Source organism: Rhinoderma darwinii, chromosome 1 (genome assembly GCF_050947455.1).
Source record: "Rhinoderma darwinii isolate aRhiDar2 chromosome 1, aRhiDar2.hap1, whole genome shotgun sequence".
NCBI lineage: Eukaryota > Metazoa > Chordata > Amphibia > Anura > Rhinodermatidae > Rhinoderma > Rhinoderma darwinii.
The window spans coordinates 588,312,837-588,326,690 of record NC_134687.1 but is presented as its reverse complement, the minus strand read 5'-3'; the positions used below and the strand labels follow the sequence as shown (position 1 = coordinate 588,326,690).

The following is a 13,854-nucleotide window of genomic DNA, read 5'->3' as shown; positions in this document are numbered from 1 at the left end:
AAAGGAGGTAGTAAGAGTGGGCGACACTAGCCAGTGAACCCCACCTTTACACCAGCCCCTTTTACAGGGATCCCCTATAAACCTGCGCACGATGCACTGTAAATACAAAGCAGTAACATAGAAAAGAATAAAGTTATTTTTGCTATTCTCTTCCTTTCATCCTATCATATCTAAACAAAACAAATGACATCAACCCTTTCAATTCCTGGATGGCAGCAGCTTGTTAATCCAGCCTCCATCCTGGATCTCATGAAGTAAAACAAGGGAGGCTGGCAGTAGGATAGCACTACCGGATTGAGGAAGCTGACGACTGACAAGCCTGTGGGAAGACAATGTATAAAGCTGCTAAATTTGTAGGTTGATGCTCAGCTACTACTTTGGATTCGTTCCTGTCCTCAACTGAAGCTCAGTGCCCAGGCGTAAAAGTCCATCCTGTCTGCAGATATGAAGTGCTGCATCTTTGTTGCCTCTCTTTTGATTAACGTGCACCTTGGCACAGCTCTGAATGCCCAGTATGCTGTGGACTGTCCAGAACGTTGTGACAGTAATGAGTGCAAGAGTACCATAAGGTGTAAGAGGACTGTGCTGGACGACTGTGGCTGCTGCAGGGTCTGTGCTGCAGCTGCTGGGGAAACTTGTTACCGGACTGTGTCTGGCATGGATGGTGTTAAATGTGGGCCTGGATTGAAATGCCATTTTTTTTCAGAGGAGGATGATTTTGGAGATGAATTTGGTATATGCAGAGGTAATAATCATATTTTCTGCAATTTCTATACAACCTTTAAATTAACCAATGATTGTGCTTTTCTCATTTTAACATACATGCAAATTTTCTTAAACAATTGTAATACTTTTAGAATCAGTTTTGTTGCCAAGTGAGTCTCCAGGACATTCACAAAATCTACAAAACCATCTACAGATGTAGCAGGGCTGAATTGGTTGTCTCTTTAGGGCTTCATCCTTTATGATCTGTGATAACTTCCTGACTAGTAGGTTTACCTGTAGTCCTTTGTATAATCTATTGTCCTATTTAGATGAATTGTGCCGCATGTATTTTTGAGCACTTTCCAATGACAGAAGTTTAATAATTGCCTTTATTCATATAGCAACAATATATACCAGAATGTTTTACAGTCAGAATTAGTAGAAAACTTCTTCATTATAATCATATTATTGTATAAAAGTGCAAAAAATGGGGCAATAATTCTATATTTCTACTAAGATTTATATGAATATAGAATTAATGCCAAATTACTATATCGATCAATATATCATCTTTTTCTTTCTCTCACATATCTATCTATCTATCTATCTATCTATCTATCTATCTATCTATCTATCTATCATCTATCTATCTATCTATCTATCTATCTATCTATCTATCTATCTATCTATCTATCTATCTATCTATCTATCTATCTAATCTATCTCAGAATCTGTTATTAAACCACTAACAAAGATCCTTATGAATATTTACATTTCCTTAAATTTACATGCTCTAATATATTACAGCTGAATTTGTCATTTTACTCTTTATATCTACATCATATAAGGTTCATCTGCAGTCTTATGGAAAATACAAGAGACTGTGATATTATTAGTCATAAATTAAAAACGTAGTTCTGCTCTGAATCTGCCAAACTCACTATGTAAGTAATCTCAGTAGTCATAAAGCACATGGAACAGATAAAAAGTATAATAATTGAGTTCAGGTGTGCACGTCCACATAACTTGGTTTTGATTCGTAAAATGTAGCTTTCACACAGGTCATTGATTTCTGTGACATTGTGTATGCTCCAAAGTGTGCTGTGGTGCATATTCTATTAAGCCAAAATACCAGCCAGAATGTACAGTTAAGAGCAGTCATCTGTAGATTATCTGCAAGGGTAAAATAATTAAAAACTTTACAGATAGATACTGTAGTTAGGCGATATGAGAAACTTTTCAGATATGAGATACATTTAAGTTTCACCATGGATCTTTTTTGAAGGATTGAAAAAGGTTCCATTATGGAACTGAAATGTCGCTTGGCTTTAAACATGGGCAAATAAAACTACAGATTTTTTTTACTGGACCTTGCTGGAGTGCTGCAATCTTTTTACTCATATGGTATTTTGAGCTGTGGATTACGTTCTAGCTAATTTGCACCCACCATTTAATATTACACGAGTGGTGTTTCAAATGAATATTCTTGGTAGATATGAGATGATAGATAGATAGATAGATAGATATGAGATAGATAGATTGATAGATAGATAGATAGATAGATAGATAGATAGATAGATAGATAGATAGATAGATAGATAGATAGATATCTTACTTTTTTTAGTTGATTGAAAACACTTGTTTTCACTATTGTAAATGTATGATTATTACCCATTTCTATTACATCTTAGTCTAGTTCAACAAACAATTGTTCTGTCATTGGCTAGCTGTAAATAAATAAGTATAGGAAACAAAACAATAACCTGCCACTATAAGCTAAATAAAATACGAGAAAAAAATGAGCAGCATTCAGAGAAGATAGCTGTACAAGTGAAAATCAGAAGGGTTTAGGTATGTACATAATATGAAAAATTAAAACAATAAATATGAGCTTAATGAATGACATGATGGCACAGAAGGAGGAGAGAGAGGACCCTGCCTGTAAGGGCTTACAATCTGCGTGCAAATTGGGAAGGAGACAGTAGGTGAGGGTAAAAGCTGTTCATCTGATAGTGTAGTGGTCTACTGTAGGTTGTAATCTTTTCTGAAGAAATGGGTTTTCAGATTGCTTTTGTAGGTTTCCATGGTGGGAGAGAAGATGATGTGTCGGGAGGAGATAGATAGATAATAAATAAATAGCTAGATACATAGAGGATGGATAGATAGATGATAATATATAAATCCATATGTTAGGTTATAAATATCAGATCGGTGGAGGTTTGGCCGCTAGGACCCCCACCAATAGTGAGGACAGGCTTAGCTTTCTGTCCCCTATGTGCCCAATATGAATGGATTTGTACTGTGCATGCTCAGCCACCACTTCATGGCCAGGCACGCGCAACATCGCTCCATTCATATGGGGACGGCAAGCTAAGCCCATGCTCGGTATTGGTGGGGTTTCCAGCGGTCAGACCCCCACTGATAAGATATTTATCAGCTATCCTGTGGATAGGTGATTAATATTGATGATGGGAAAACCCCTTTAAAGTAAAAATGACAAAAGGTGATAGAAATATATAGACAGATATGAGATAACTATGATATGCTGAGTATTAGATTGATAGTGAGAGAGACAGATGGATGGATGTATAAATATGAGATAGATAGATAGATAGATAGATAGATAGATAGATAGATAGATAGATAGATGATAGATAGATAGATAGATAGATAGATAGATAGATAGATAGATAGATAGATAGATAGATATTAGATAGATAAATAGATTTTTATAAAATATAATTGCAACAAGAAAGTAAAAGCAGCCAAATACTAAACTACTGTAGATCAAATCTGTGGCACTCTGCAGGTTGTCTGGGTGCTGTAGGTAGGGTTCCCACCCCGTAAAAACTTGCAATGAAAAACTCAAGCACTCCTTTGGTTGAAATATGCAAAATAGATTTATTTTAAATAAAGCAATAAAGGCTTGTACCATGGGTAAGCTACCCATCTTCACAGCGTCATTTCCTGTAAGGTTTTTTCTATTGACCAGCGGCAATAGAGTTTGATAAAGGCCGGAATGTGGCCGAAACGCTACACCTTTTCTCTTATATTGCCTTATTTAAAATAAACCGAGTTTGCATATTTCAACCGAAGGAGTGCTTGAGTTTTTTATTACAAATACTAGACTACTGACCACTATATTATCCGGAAACGGTTCAACGTAATATTTAACAAAGTCATTGCTTCTAAGGCATAATCCTTCTATTGTGATATTCTGTTATGTAAGCGTTTGTTGTCATTTTACACAAGACATTTTGTTTTCACGGCATATACATATAATGACGCTGCCAGTCTGGCAGAATTCTCTATTTCCACAAGCTAATCTTTGCAAAAAAGCAAATGAACTATTCTGTTGGTTTAACACTATCATGATGACAACCTCTGAGGACATAGGAGGAATGAAGAATTGGGCCAGCTGACTAACCTGATGTTCAGTTCCAAGAAAGTGTACCTTTTTAATTATTTCCATATTTCTCTTGTTCCCCACTCATTTCTGAAGAATCTCTTCTAAATGCTGCATATTATTGACTCATGTTCCAGATAAATCTTCTCTAGGTTAAGCAGCCGTTCCCCTGACATCTAAATAATTGCATTTTTCTTCAATGTTTATGATATAAGCTTTTTATTCCTTAGCAGATGCTACATTGTGTCCTATAATCTGTAGCTTCTACTTAAATGCCTCATATATCAGTACACAGAGAAGGAATTTAACACAGATCTATATCATATCTATCATCACACGTCCACATTCTGTCATCGCATATATAAATCTATGTATCTTCCATCTATTTCATATCTATCTCCTATATTTCTATTCTATCTATCTATCTATCTATCTATCTATCTATCTATCTATCTATCTATCTATCTATCTATCTATCTATCTATCTATCTATCTATCTATCTATCTATCTATCTATCTATCTATCTATCAGTTTGTGTGTATTTGATGCTATATATGTACAGTAGCTTATTTCACCAGGATGGCCGTTATACTCCGAAGCGTAATTGTTTTTTCCCCCTGCCACTTGGAGGCCCTTTTAACCTTATGACTCTTCCAAACAACTTAACTACAATGAAATTTCCTATGTGTAATTGCAATGAATTAACGTTAATGATCCTCTTTCTATCTTGCTGTATTACAGAATGTCCATATGGCACCTATGGGATGGACTGCAGAGGAACCTGCAACTGTCCATCTGGAATATGTGATCGTGTAACAGGAAAATGCTTGAAATTTCCTTTTTTCCAATTGACTGGAGCCAGGCCCCCCAACAAACAAAGACCCCCTTCATCTTCTGGTATGCTCAGTCTTTAATATTATAATATCACTGCTCATGATTTCTAACCTGCACTAGGAAAATGATAACCGGAAACTAAAGGGTTTTCTATGGGAAACACCTCCACTTTTTTCTTGCACATTGGTCTTGGCAGTTTTTAGAGTACACCATTTTATCTATAGGTAAAATACATATGGTGATCATCACCTTACATTATCTGTCTGATCTATAGTAGTCTGATCTATAGTAGTTATGCCCAAAGGAGAACCTGGATAATATGTCCCGCCTAGGGAACCCCCAACTCCCACATGGTCCCGCTTAGCGAAACCCCCAACTCCCACCTGAGAGAACATTGTTGTGGGACTAGGCAATTCTAAGCCAAAGCTGTTGACTAGAGCTGTTGACTGCATTGTCTGCCCCCTTAATCTGGGTATTTGTAGTCTACAACACTTTCTGGAGCTTCAGAAAGTGTATAAACCTGACAAAGAACAGTCTAGGAGATACCTGACAAGGAACAGGGGGCATCTCTCCCTGGTCCACTCCAACTTTGGCTTTAGAGGAGCTTGTCTTAAGAGAGGGGTGCTTAGCTAGCCTGATCTCCTTTGCAGACATATCAGTGAAAGAAACGTTCTGCTGCAGCAAGCTGCCTCCCAGCCAGGGACAAATAAAAAAAACCTGATGGTTAAATCCTCACTTACCAAATGGCCCCCAGATCCTCTGATGAAGGTGGTTAAAGACTGCATGTGCTATGTGCTACTTATTGTCCCTGAGCCTTTTTTCTCATTAAAAAAGTGAACTAGCCTGTGCACCTAGAAGAAGTTGACGTGTGAGCTCTCTCCATGATTCTGGTTGGCCGAGAGGGCTCAGGCACTGTTAATAACCAACCTCACATATAGTCTATATGCCCCCGCTTGGCAGAGTGCTTAGTAGGTGTAAACACACTCAGTAACGTCTCTTGAATATGGCAACTTTTACATGTAATCTATTTGTGAAGTCCAATGAAAAAAGACTTACCAGTAGAGCTGAACTACTAGCAACCGAGGAAAGAGGGGAGAACATCCTTATCCTCAAAGAAATGGTGTGAACTATCCCAATGTGATGTACGCTATTGATAAAAGACCAGAATTGTTTCCGTATATCCCATACATTTTTAATGAAGAGATGAATTTCCATAATAAGTGGGTCCTAGCAATCCTCCTTTCCATAGATGTATGTACATACAAGGTGATCTCTCCATTAAAATGAATGGAATTTAAAGAAACCTACACATGAGAGAATTCTCATCGATTTTCATAACCCCCCATTAATCTTAGTGCTGGGATACATTTGTTCAGGACGTTGAAGTGGTTTGCAATCCTAATCCCATCACCATGCGACCATCTGAAATGTCTGCTTATCAGGCAAAAATACTGAATTAGTCGTCCCGTTAACAAGAGGATTTCTTTTAATCCATGCAGAAGTCTTGCAGGGCGGATCCAATTGTTATTTTGCTTTAGCATATTTCTGTCCCAAATATTTTCACATGTATTTGCTGTTTATAGACGTGGCAACAATCTAGTTTTTCGCGGGACTGTCCCATGAACAGACCACCAAAATCAATGGAGTTTATAAAAATTTGCATTCAATAGAGTCTGAGTTTTTGCTGCAGGGGATGGGGACAGGGCTTACAAATATATCATGGAACAACTATGTTATCTTAAAGGGGTTGTCCGGTTTCAGCAAATTATTGTTATTTAATATTATCCACTGGAAGTAAATAATGAATGTTCCTACTGAATAACAAGCAGATCTTATTCTTAAAACAGAATGTATATTGGAAAATTGTATAACATTTAATTATACAAAAAATAATACCCCTTTAACGTAGTTTGCAAATTAAGCTCTGCTGCATCTCTACATAAAATTGTATAGCTATACATATATTTCATAATGGATTTCTGTGTTTTTTTTATTTGGTAAAACATTATGCGCTTGATATTCACCCTGGAAAAGCAATTTTTTAGTAATTTTATGTTTTAATGTCCATCCTGAATTTTTGCAGTCGTTTCCTTATTCACATATATGACATCAGCATGTCAAGTAGAGGAAGGGGATTCGGCATTGTTGTAACTGAGCAAACAGAAAGCTGACCTCTAATGCTAATACAGAAGAGATAGACAGTGTAACTACAGTACAATAGTTTGTTTCCATTTTTAGTACAAGAATCATCTGGTCTAATCTTGTCTGCAGATTATGGTATTCTGGGCAAAAACATTAAGAGTCTGTTAAACAGGAACTATGAGGAAACAGACTTAAAGTGCTTAGTCATAATGTTGTATTTAGGACCAGAATTTTTGCGCTGTTGAATTTTTTAATTATGCAGAACTGCAAATTCCCTGCATAGAAAAAGACTTAATAAAAGAGAACATACTGGCAACCAGCAGCTACCACTAGGGGGAGCTTTCTGCATACTAGTTTGTTATTAAAGGGGTTGTCCAGTTTGTGAGCTGTTTTTTATACTGATTACCTATTCTAGCGGAAACAGTTGATCAGTGCGGGATCCGGGTATCATGTAAGTTCAATGTATGGCAGCAGGGCAGGCCTTAGGATAGATGGCGCCCCGTGCAAAATTTTCTTTCAGCGCCTGACCATCATCATAAAAAAATGCCCCATAAAAATGTATAATGCCCCCCTACACAATATAATGCCCTTTTTAGTGCCCCCAAACATATATTGTCCTTTTTAGCACCCCCACACAATATAATGCCCTTTTTAGTGCCCCCACACAGTATAATGTCCCCTAAGTGCCACACACAGAATATTGCCCCCTGTAGTGTCCCTACACAGTATAATGTCCCCTTAATGGCCCCACAAAGTACAATGCCCCCTAGTGGCCCCCCCCACAGTATAATGTCCCCCTCCCTGGGTGCCACACACAGCCCGCTCCTTGTAGATAGTGCCCCCTGTAGATTGTGCCAAACAGCCCTTCTATACATTATGCCATATTGCCCCCTGAAGATTCTACCATACAGCCCCCCACCTGCCCCTTGTAGACAGTGCCCCACCTCACCTTTGTAGATAGTGCCATGCAGCCCCCCACCTCCAACTTGCAAACCCTGCCATACAGTACCCCACCTCCTCCTTGTAGGCAGTGCCCCCCAAACAAATAAAACTAAAAATTGTACTCACCTAGGGCCCGTTCTCGCAACGAATGGAGCTGCTCAACAATGCCGATGGGATCGTTGCGTAGGCCAGCGTGAACCTGTGACATCACGCCAGCCTGCACAGAGATCCTGTCTCTGATAGGCAGGCGTCACGGGCGCACTCATGCCCGGTGGCGCCGCTAGCAGCCGCCATGGCTGCTATAGTGGCAGTTACGCCTCTGAGTCGAAAAGGAGAGCCCGGGCGGAAAGGCAGCTGCAGAGTCGCCAGGCCTGGGCACTTCACAACCACAAGCAGGGGAAGGGAGCCAGCGTAGCGCCCCCTTCCACCTGCTGGAGTGATGCGCCATGTGCGATGGCACAGGTCGCACACCCCAAAACCTGGCCCTGTATGGCAGTATGTAGTAAACCCCTAATCTCCCTCTAGTGGTGGCTGCAGGCAGCCAGTGTGTTGTCTTTTAAATCTATGTCTATGTTATGGATTTGGAGGTCTGTATCAGAAAAAAGGGGCTTGTATCCTATAAAAGTACATTACCGTTCCAAAGTTTGGGGTCACCCAGACAATTTTGTGTTTTCCATGAAAACTCACACTTATATTTATCAAATGAGTTGCAAAATGACTAGAAAATATAGTCAAGACATTGACCAGGTTAAAAAATAATGATTTTTATTTGAAATAATAATTTTCTCCTTCAAACTTTGCTTTCGTCAAAGAATGCTCCATTTGCAGCAATTGCAGCATTGCAGACCTTTGGGCATTCTAGCTGTTAATTTGCTGAGGTAATCGGGAAAAATTTCACCCCATGCTTCTAGAAGGCCCTCCCATAAGTTGGATTGGCTTGATGGGCACTTCTTGCGTACCATACGGTCAAGCTGCTCCCACAACAGCTCTATGGGGTTGAGATCTGGTGACTGCGCTGGCCACTCCATTACAGATAGAATACCAGCTGCCTGCTTCTTCCCTAAATAGTTCTTGCATAATTTGGAGGTGTGCTTTGGGTCATTGTCCTGTTGTAGGATGAAATTGGCTCCAATCAAGCGCTGTCCACAGGGTATGGCATGGCATTGCAAAATGGAGTGATAGCCTTCCTTATTCAAAATCCCTTTTACCTTGTACAAATCTCCCACTTTACCAGCACCAAAGCAACCCCAGACCATCACATTACCTCCACCATGCTTGACAGATGGCGTCAGGCACTCTTCCAGCATCTTTTCAGTTGTTCTGCGTCTCACAAATGTTCTTCTGTGTGATCCAAACACCTCAAACTTCGATTCGTCTGTCCATAACATTTTTTTCCAATCTTCCTCTGTTCAATGTCTGTGTGCTTTTGCCCATATTAATCTTTTCCTTTTATTAGCCAGTCTCAGATATGGCTTTTTCTTTGCCACTCTGCCCTGAAGGCCAGCATCCAGGAGTCGCCTCTTTACTGTAGATGTTGACACTGGCGTTTTGCGGGTACTATTTAATGAAGCTGCCAGTTGAGGACCTGTGAGGCGTCTATTTCTCAAACAAGAGACTCTAATGTACTTGTCTTGTTGCTCAGTTGTGCAGCAGGGCCTCCCACTTCTCTTTCTACTCTGGTTAGAGCCTGTTTGTGCTGTCCTCTGAAGGGAGTAGTACACACCGTTGTAGGAAATCTTCAGTTTCTTGGCAATTTCTCGCATGGAATAGCCTTCATTTCTAAGAACAAGAATAGACTGTCGAGTTTCACATGAAAGCTCTCTTTTTCTAGCCATTTTGAGAGTTTAATCGAACCCACAAATGTAATGCTCCAGATTCTCAACTAGCTCAAAGGAAGGTCAGTTTTATAGCTCCTCTAAACAGCAAAACTATTTACAGCGGTGCTAACATAATTGCACAAGGGTTTTCAAGTGTTTTCTAATCATCCATTAGCCTTCTAACACAGTTAGCAAACCTAATGTACCATTAGAACACTGGAGTGATGGTTGCTAGAAATGGGCCTCTATACACCTATGTAGATATTGCATTAAAAACGAGACGTTTGCAGCTAGAATAGTCATTTAGCACATTAACAATGTATAGAGTGTATTTCTGATTAATTTAATGTTATCTTCATTGAAAAAAGCTGCTTTTCTTACAAAAATAAGGACATTTCTAAGTGACCCTAAACTTTTGAACGGTAGTGTATATATTATCAAATTAATCAGAATTCAGAAATATGGTGTGTAGGTGTGGATATTTACTTTAAGGGGTCGGGGGGGGGGGCTAGCGCTCTTTTAAAATCTAACATAGTCGCTGTTTAGCTTGTGCACTTTGCCCTACGTAGGACAGAGGCTCTTTAGGCAGTCTGCAGCTGCCGCACATGCTAGCCACATCATGTCCATGAGATGTTAATACCTTCTACATCTCCAATGCTACTCTAACCAACTTTGCACATTTTAATCCTAACTCAATGTTGTACGTCTACCGTCTTTTCATGGCACTCTATTTCTAAAGCTAAATATTAAAAGTTATGTTTTATCAAATGGCATAATTCAAGTAGTAGCTGGGAAACTGGGATACTTGTGCTAATGCACACCACATTTGTCTCTTTGATATTTACTTTAAGGACACCTGCTGTAAATATTTGTGTATCTTATATTAAAAGTGAATATAGCTAAAAGTATCTTCTGACTTATACACAGCTTAATGCTGTATATAATATGTGAGGGGGGGGGGGGGTGAAGTGTCAAAGGGAACCACATTGGTATTCTGGTGAATTTCTATCTCAAATCTCACAGGGCCACTGAATTCTATGAACAGCGGAAAACAAATGTTATCATACGACATGTCTATATAATGCGTCACAAATTACTTTATATAGATTTCATACTAAAAATACTCACCTTCCAGTCATAATAAAAAAATTGAAATAATATGTCAGTATGAGACAGAGAGAGAAAGCACGGTTTGAACAAGGCACATTGCCCCTTATCTGCCCTCAATGCCAGTTGAACTCTGTGCTGAAGACCCGAGTAATTTGAGACAGACTGGTTTCTAGGGATACTCTGCCTAGCAACCCGATCTAAAGAGTTTCAGATTCAGGCAGTGTATCCATAGCACCCACTCTGTCTTATAGTTGGACTGATATTGTTTGCAGTAAGTAAAAGGGGATATCCATATGGAATTCAATACCTCATCTCTCTCTATATTATTAATCAGGTTTTTCTAAAAAAAGAATACATTTATAAAAACTTTCTTACATAGTCACCAAAAGAAGGTTTACATATGTAGGTGAAATGTAGCCCTGTCTATAAGCTCCTAGCCTATATATACACCGCATTCCAAATTATGCAAATGTTATTTTTCGCTGATTTTCCTAAATAGTCGATGCAAATGACAGTCAGTATAATCTTCAAGCCATCCACCGTTGGAGTATAATGCAAATTTTATTGAACAAATCTCCTAATGATAACAGATTTTTTTTTAGAAGTAAAAAACTCAAAATGCACTGTTTCACATTATTATGCACAACAGAGATGAAAACATTTTAAAGGTTGTTAAGAAAACTAAAATGGTCATTTGTTGAATTTGCAGCATCAGGAGGTCATATTTACAGAAATCAAAAGCTCTTTCAATAAAAAAAAACTTAACAGGCCAAGTTACATGTTAACATAGGACCCCCCTTCTTTGATATCCCCTTCACAATTCTTGCATCCATTGAATTTGTGAGTATTTGGACAGTTTCTGCTTGAATATCTTTGCAGGCTGTCAGAATAATCTCCCAGAGCTTCTGTTTTGATGTGAACTGCCTCCCACCCTCATAGATATTTTGCTTGAGGATGCTCCAAAGGTTCTCAATAGGGTTGAGGTCAGGGGAACATGGGAACACACCATGAGTTTCTCTCCTTATATGCACATAGCAGCCAATGACACAGAGGTATTCTTTGCAGCATGATGGTGCATTGTCATGCATGAAGATAATTTTGCTACGGAAGGCACGGTTCTTCTTTTTGTACCACAGAAGAAAGTGGTCAGTCATAAACTCTACGTACTTTGCAGAGGTCCGTTTCACACCGTCAGGGACCCTAAAGGGGACTACCAGCTCTCTCCCCATGATTCCAGCCCAAAACATGACTCCGCCACCTCCTTGCTGACGTCGCAGCCTTGTTGGGACATGGTGGCCATTCACCAACCATCCACTACTCCATCCATCTGGACCATCGAGGGTTGCACGGCACTCATCAGTAAACAACACGGTTTGAAAATGAGTCTTCATGTATTTCTGAGCCCACTGCAACCGTTTCTGCTTGTGAGCATTGTTTAGGGGTGGCCGAATAATAGCTTTGTGCACACTTGCAAACCTCTGGAGGATCCTACACCTTGAGGTTCGCGGGACTCCAGAGGCACCAGCGGCTTCAAATAACTGTTTGCTGCTTTGCAATGGCATTTTAGCAGCTGCTCTCCTAATCCTATTAATTTGTCTGGCAGAAACCTTCCTCATTATGCCTTTATCTGAACGAACCCGTCTGTGCTCTGAATCAGCCACAAATCTTTTCACAGTATGATGATCACGCCTACGTTTTCTTGAAATATCCAATGTTTTCATACCTTGTCCAAGGTATTGCACTATTTCACGCTTTTCGGCAGCAGAGAGATCCTTTTTCTTTCCCATATTGCTTGAAACCTGTGGCCTGCTTAATAATGTGGAACGTCCTTCTTAAGTAGTTTTCTTTTGATTGGGCACACCTGGCAAACTAATTATCACAGGTGTCTAAGATTGATTACAATGATCCAAAGAGCCCTAAGACACAATACCATCCATGAGTTTAATTGAAAAACTAATAATTAAATGTTTATGACACTTAAATCCAATGTGCATAATAATTTGGAACACGGTGTGTGTGTATATATATATATATATATATATATATATATATACACATACACACACACATGTATACACATACATCATACACAATCCCTATAAACCAAGCTACCATTTGAAAAATGTTTGGAGTGAAATTATCCAATATTTATTTATATTCATTTGTTTTTCATAGATCTTGAAATGGCTTCAGGAGATGGGAATAGCGTCAAGGATAAGGATAAAGCATCTCGATCAGGAATAAAATGGTTAAATCCACGCTGATCATTGCTTTATATTTGTGTATGAGAATGACCATGTGGACATCGGACCGAGGCAGAACATAATACAATGCGATTTCATCAAGACAAAGTGGACGCGTCATTAATTGGGAAGTCGGCTCTCCACATCAAACTGTTAATTTATAGCAATGGAGAGATCCTGATAGACTGTGGAATTATTACAAGGCAGATGTACATCTTTGTTCTGTGGAGAAAATATCTGTTGAACCTTCTTTGTAAATGTGTAGTTATATAAACGTTTTATTTTGGATCATTTTCAGTTGTCTAGTATATCTAATACAGTTTACATGTGTATTTAAATAAATGCTTTGTAGATTAAACTGGTGTTAATTCTGCCATCATTTTTCATTGTGAATAGAAATTAAATGGTACGTTTTCACTATTTTACAGATTACATTTAGATATATTCTAGAGAGAGTTCAGTAGCTTTGTACTGATCCTGAATTGCAGCCTGAATTATTTTCTAGAAGTGCGCTCACAATTCTGATGGTAGTCATTGGGAATAGTCAACAAACTTGTTGTCAGACACACATCTAACAGCTTAGGTGAACTACAATAATGCAGGAGTTTTTCCTGTATCTGATTCCTGTACAGTATGTCACGTTGGGTTCGTGGA

At 38.9% G+C, this 13,854-nt stretch overlaps 1 protein-coding gene across 1 annotated transcript; it reads left to right on the top strand.

Moving 5' to 3' along the window:
* Positions 1–214: 214 nt before the first annotated feature.
* Positions 215–13,500, top strand: ESM1 (endothelial cell specific molecule 1). Its single transcript, XM_075854921.1, has 3 exons — positions 215–745; positions 4,854–5,009; positions 13,133–13,500. Exons 1-3 carry the CDS (start codon positions 445–447, stop codon positions 13,219–13,221), a joined length of 546 nt encoding a protein of 181 aa, XP_075711036.1. The 5' UTR covers positions 215–444; the 3' UTR covers positions 13,222–13,500.
* The last annotated feature ends 354 nt before the right edge of the window (positions 13,501–13,854 follow it).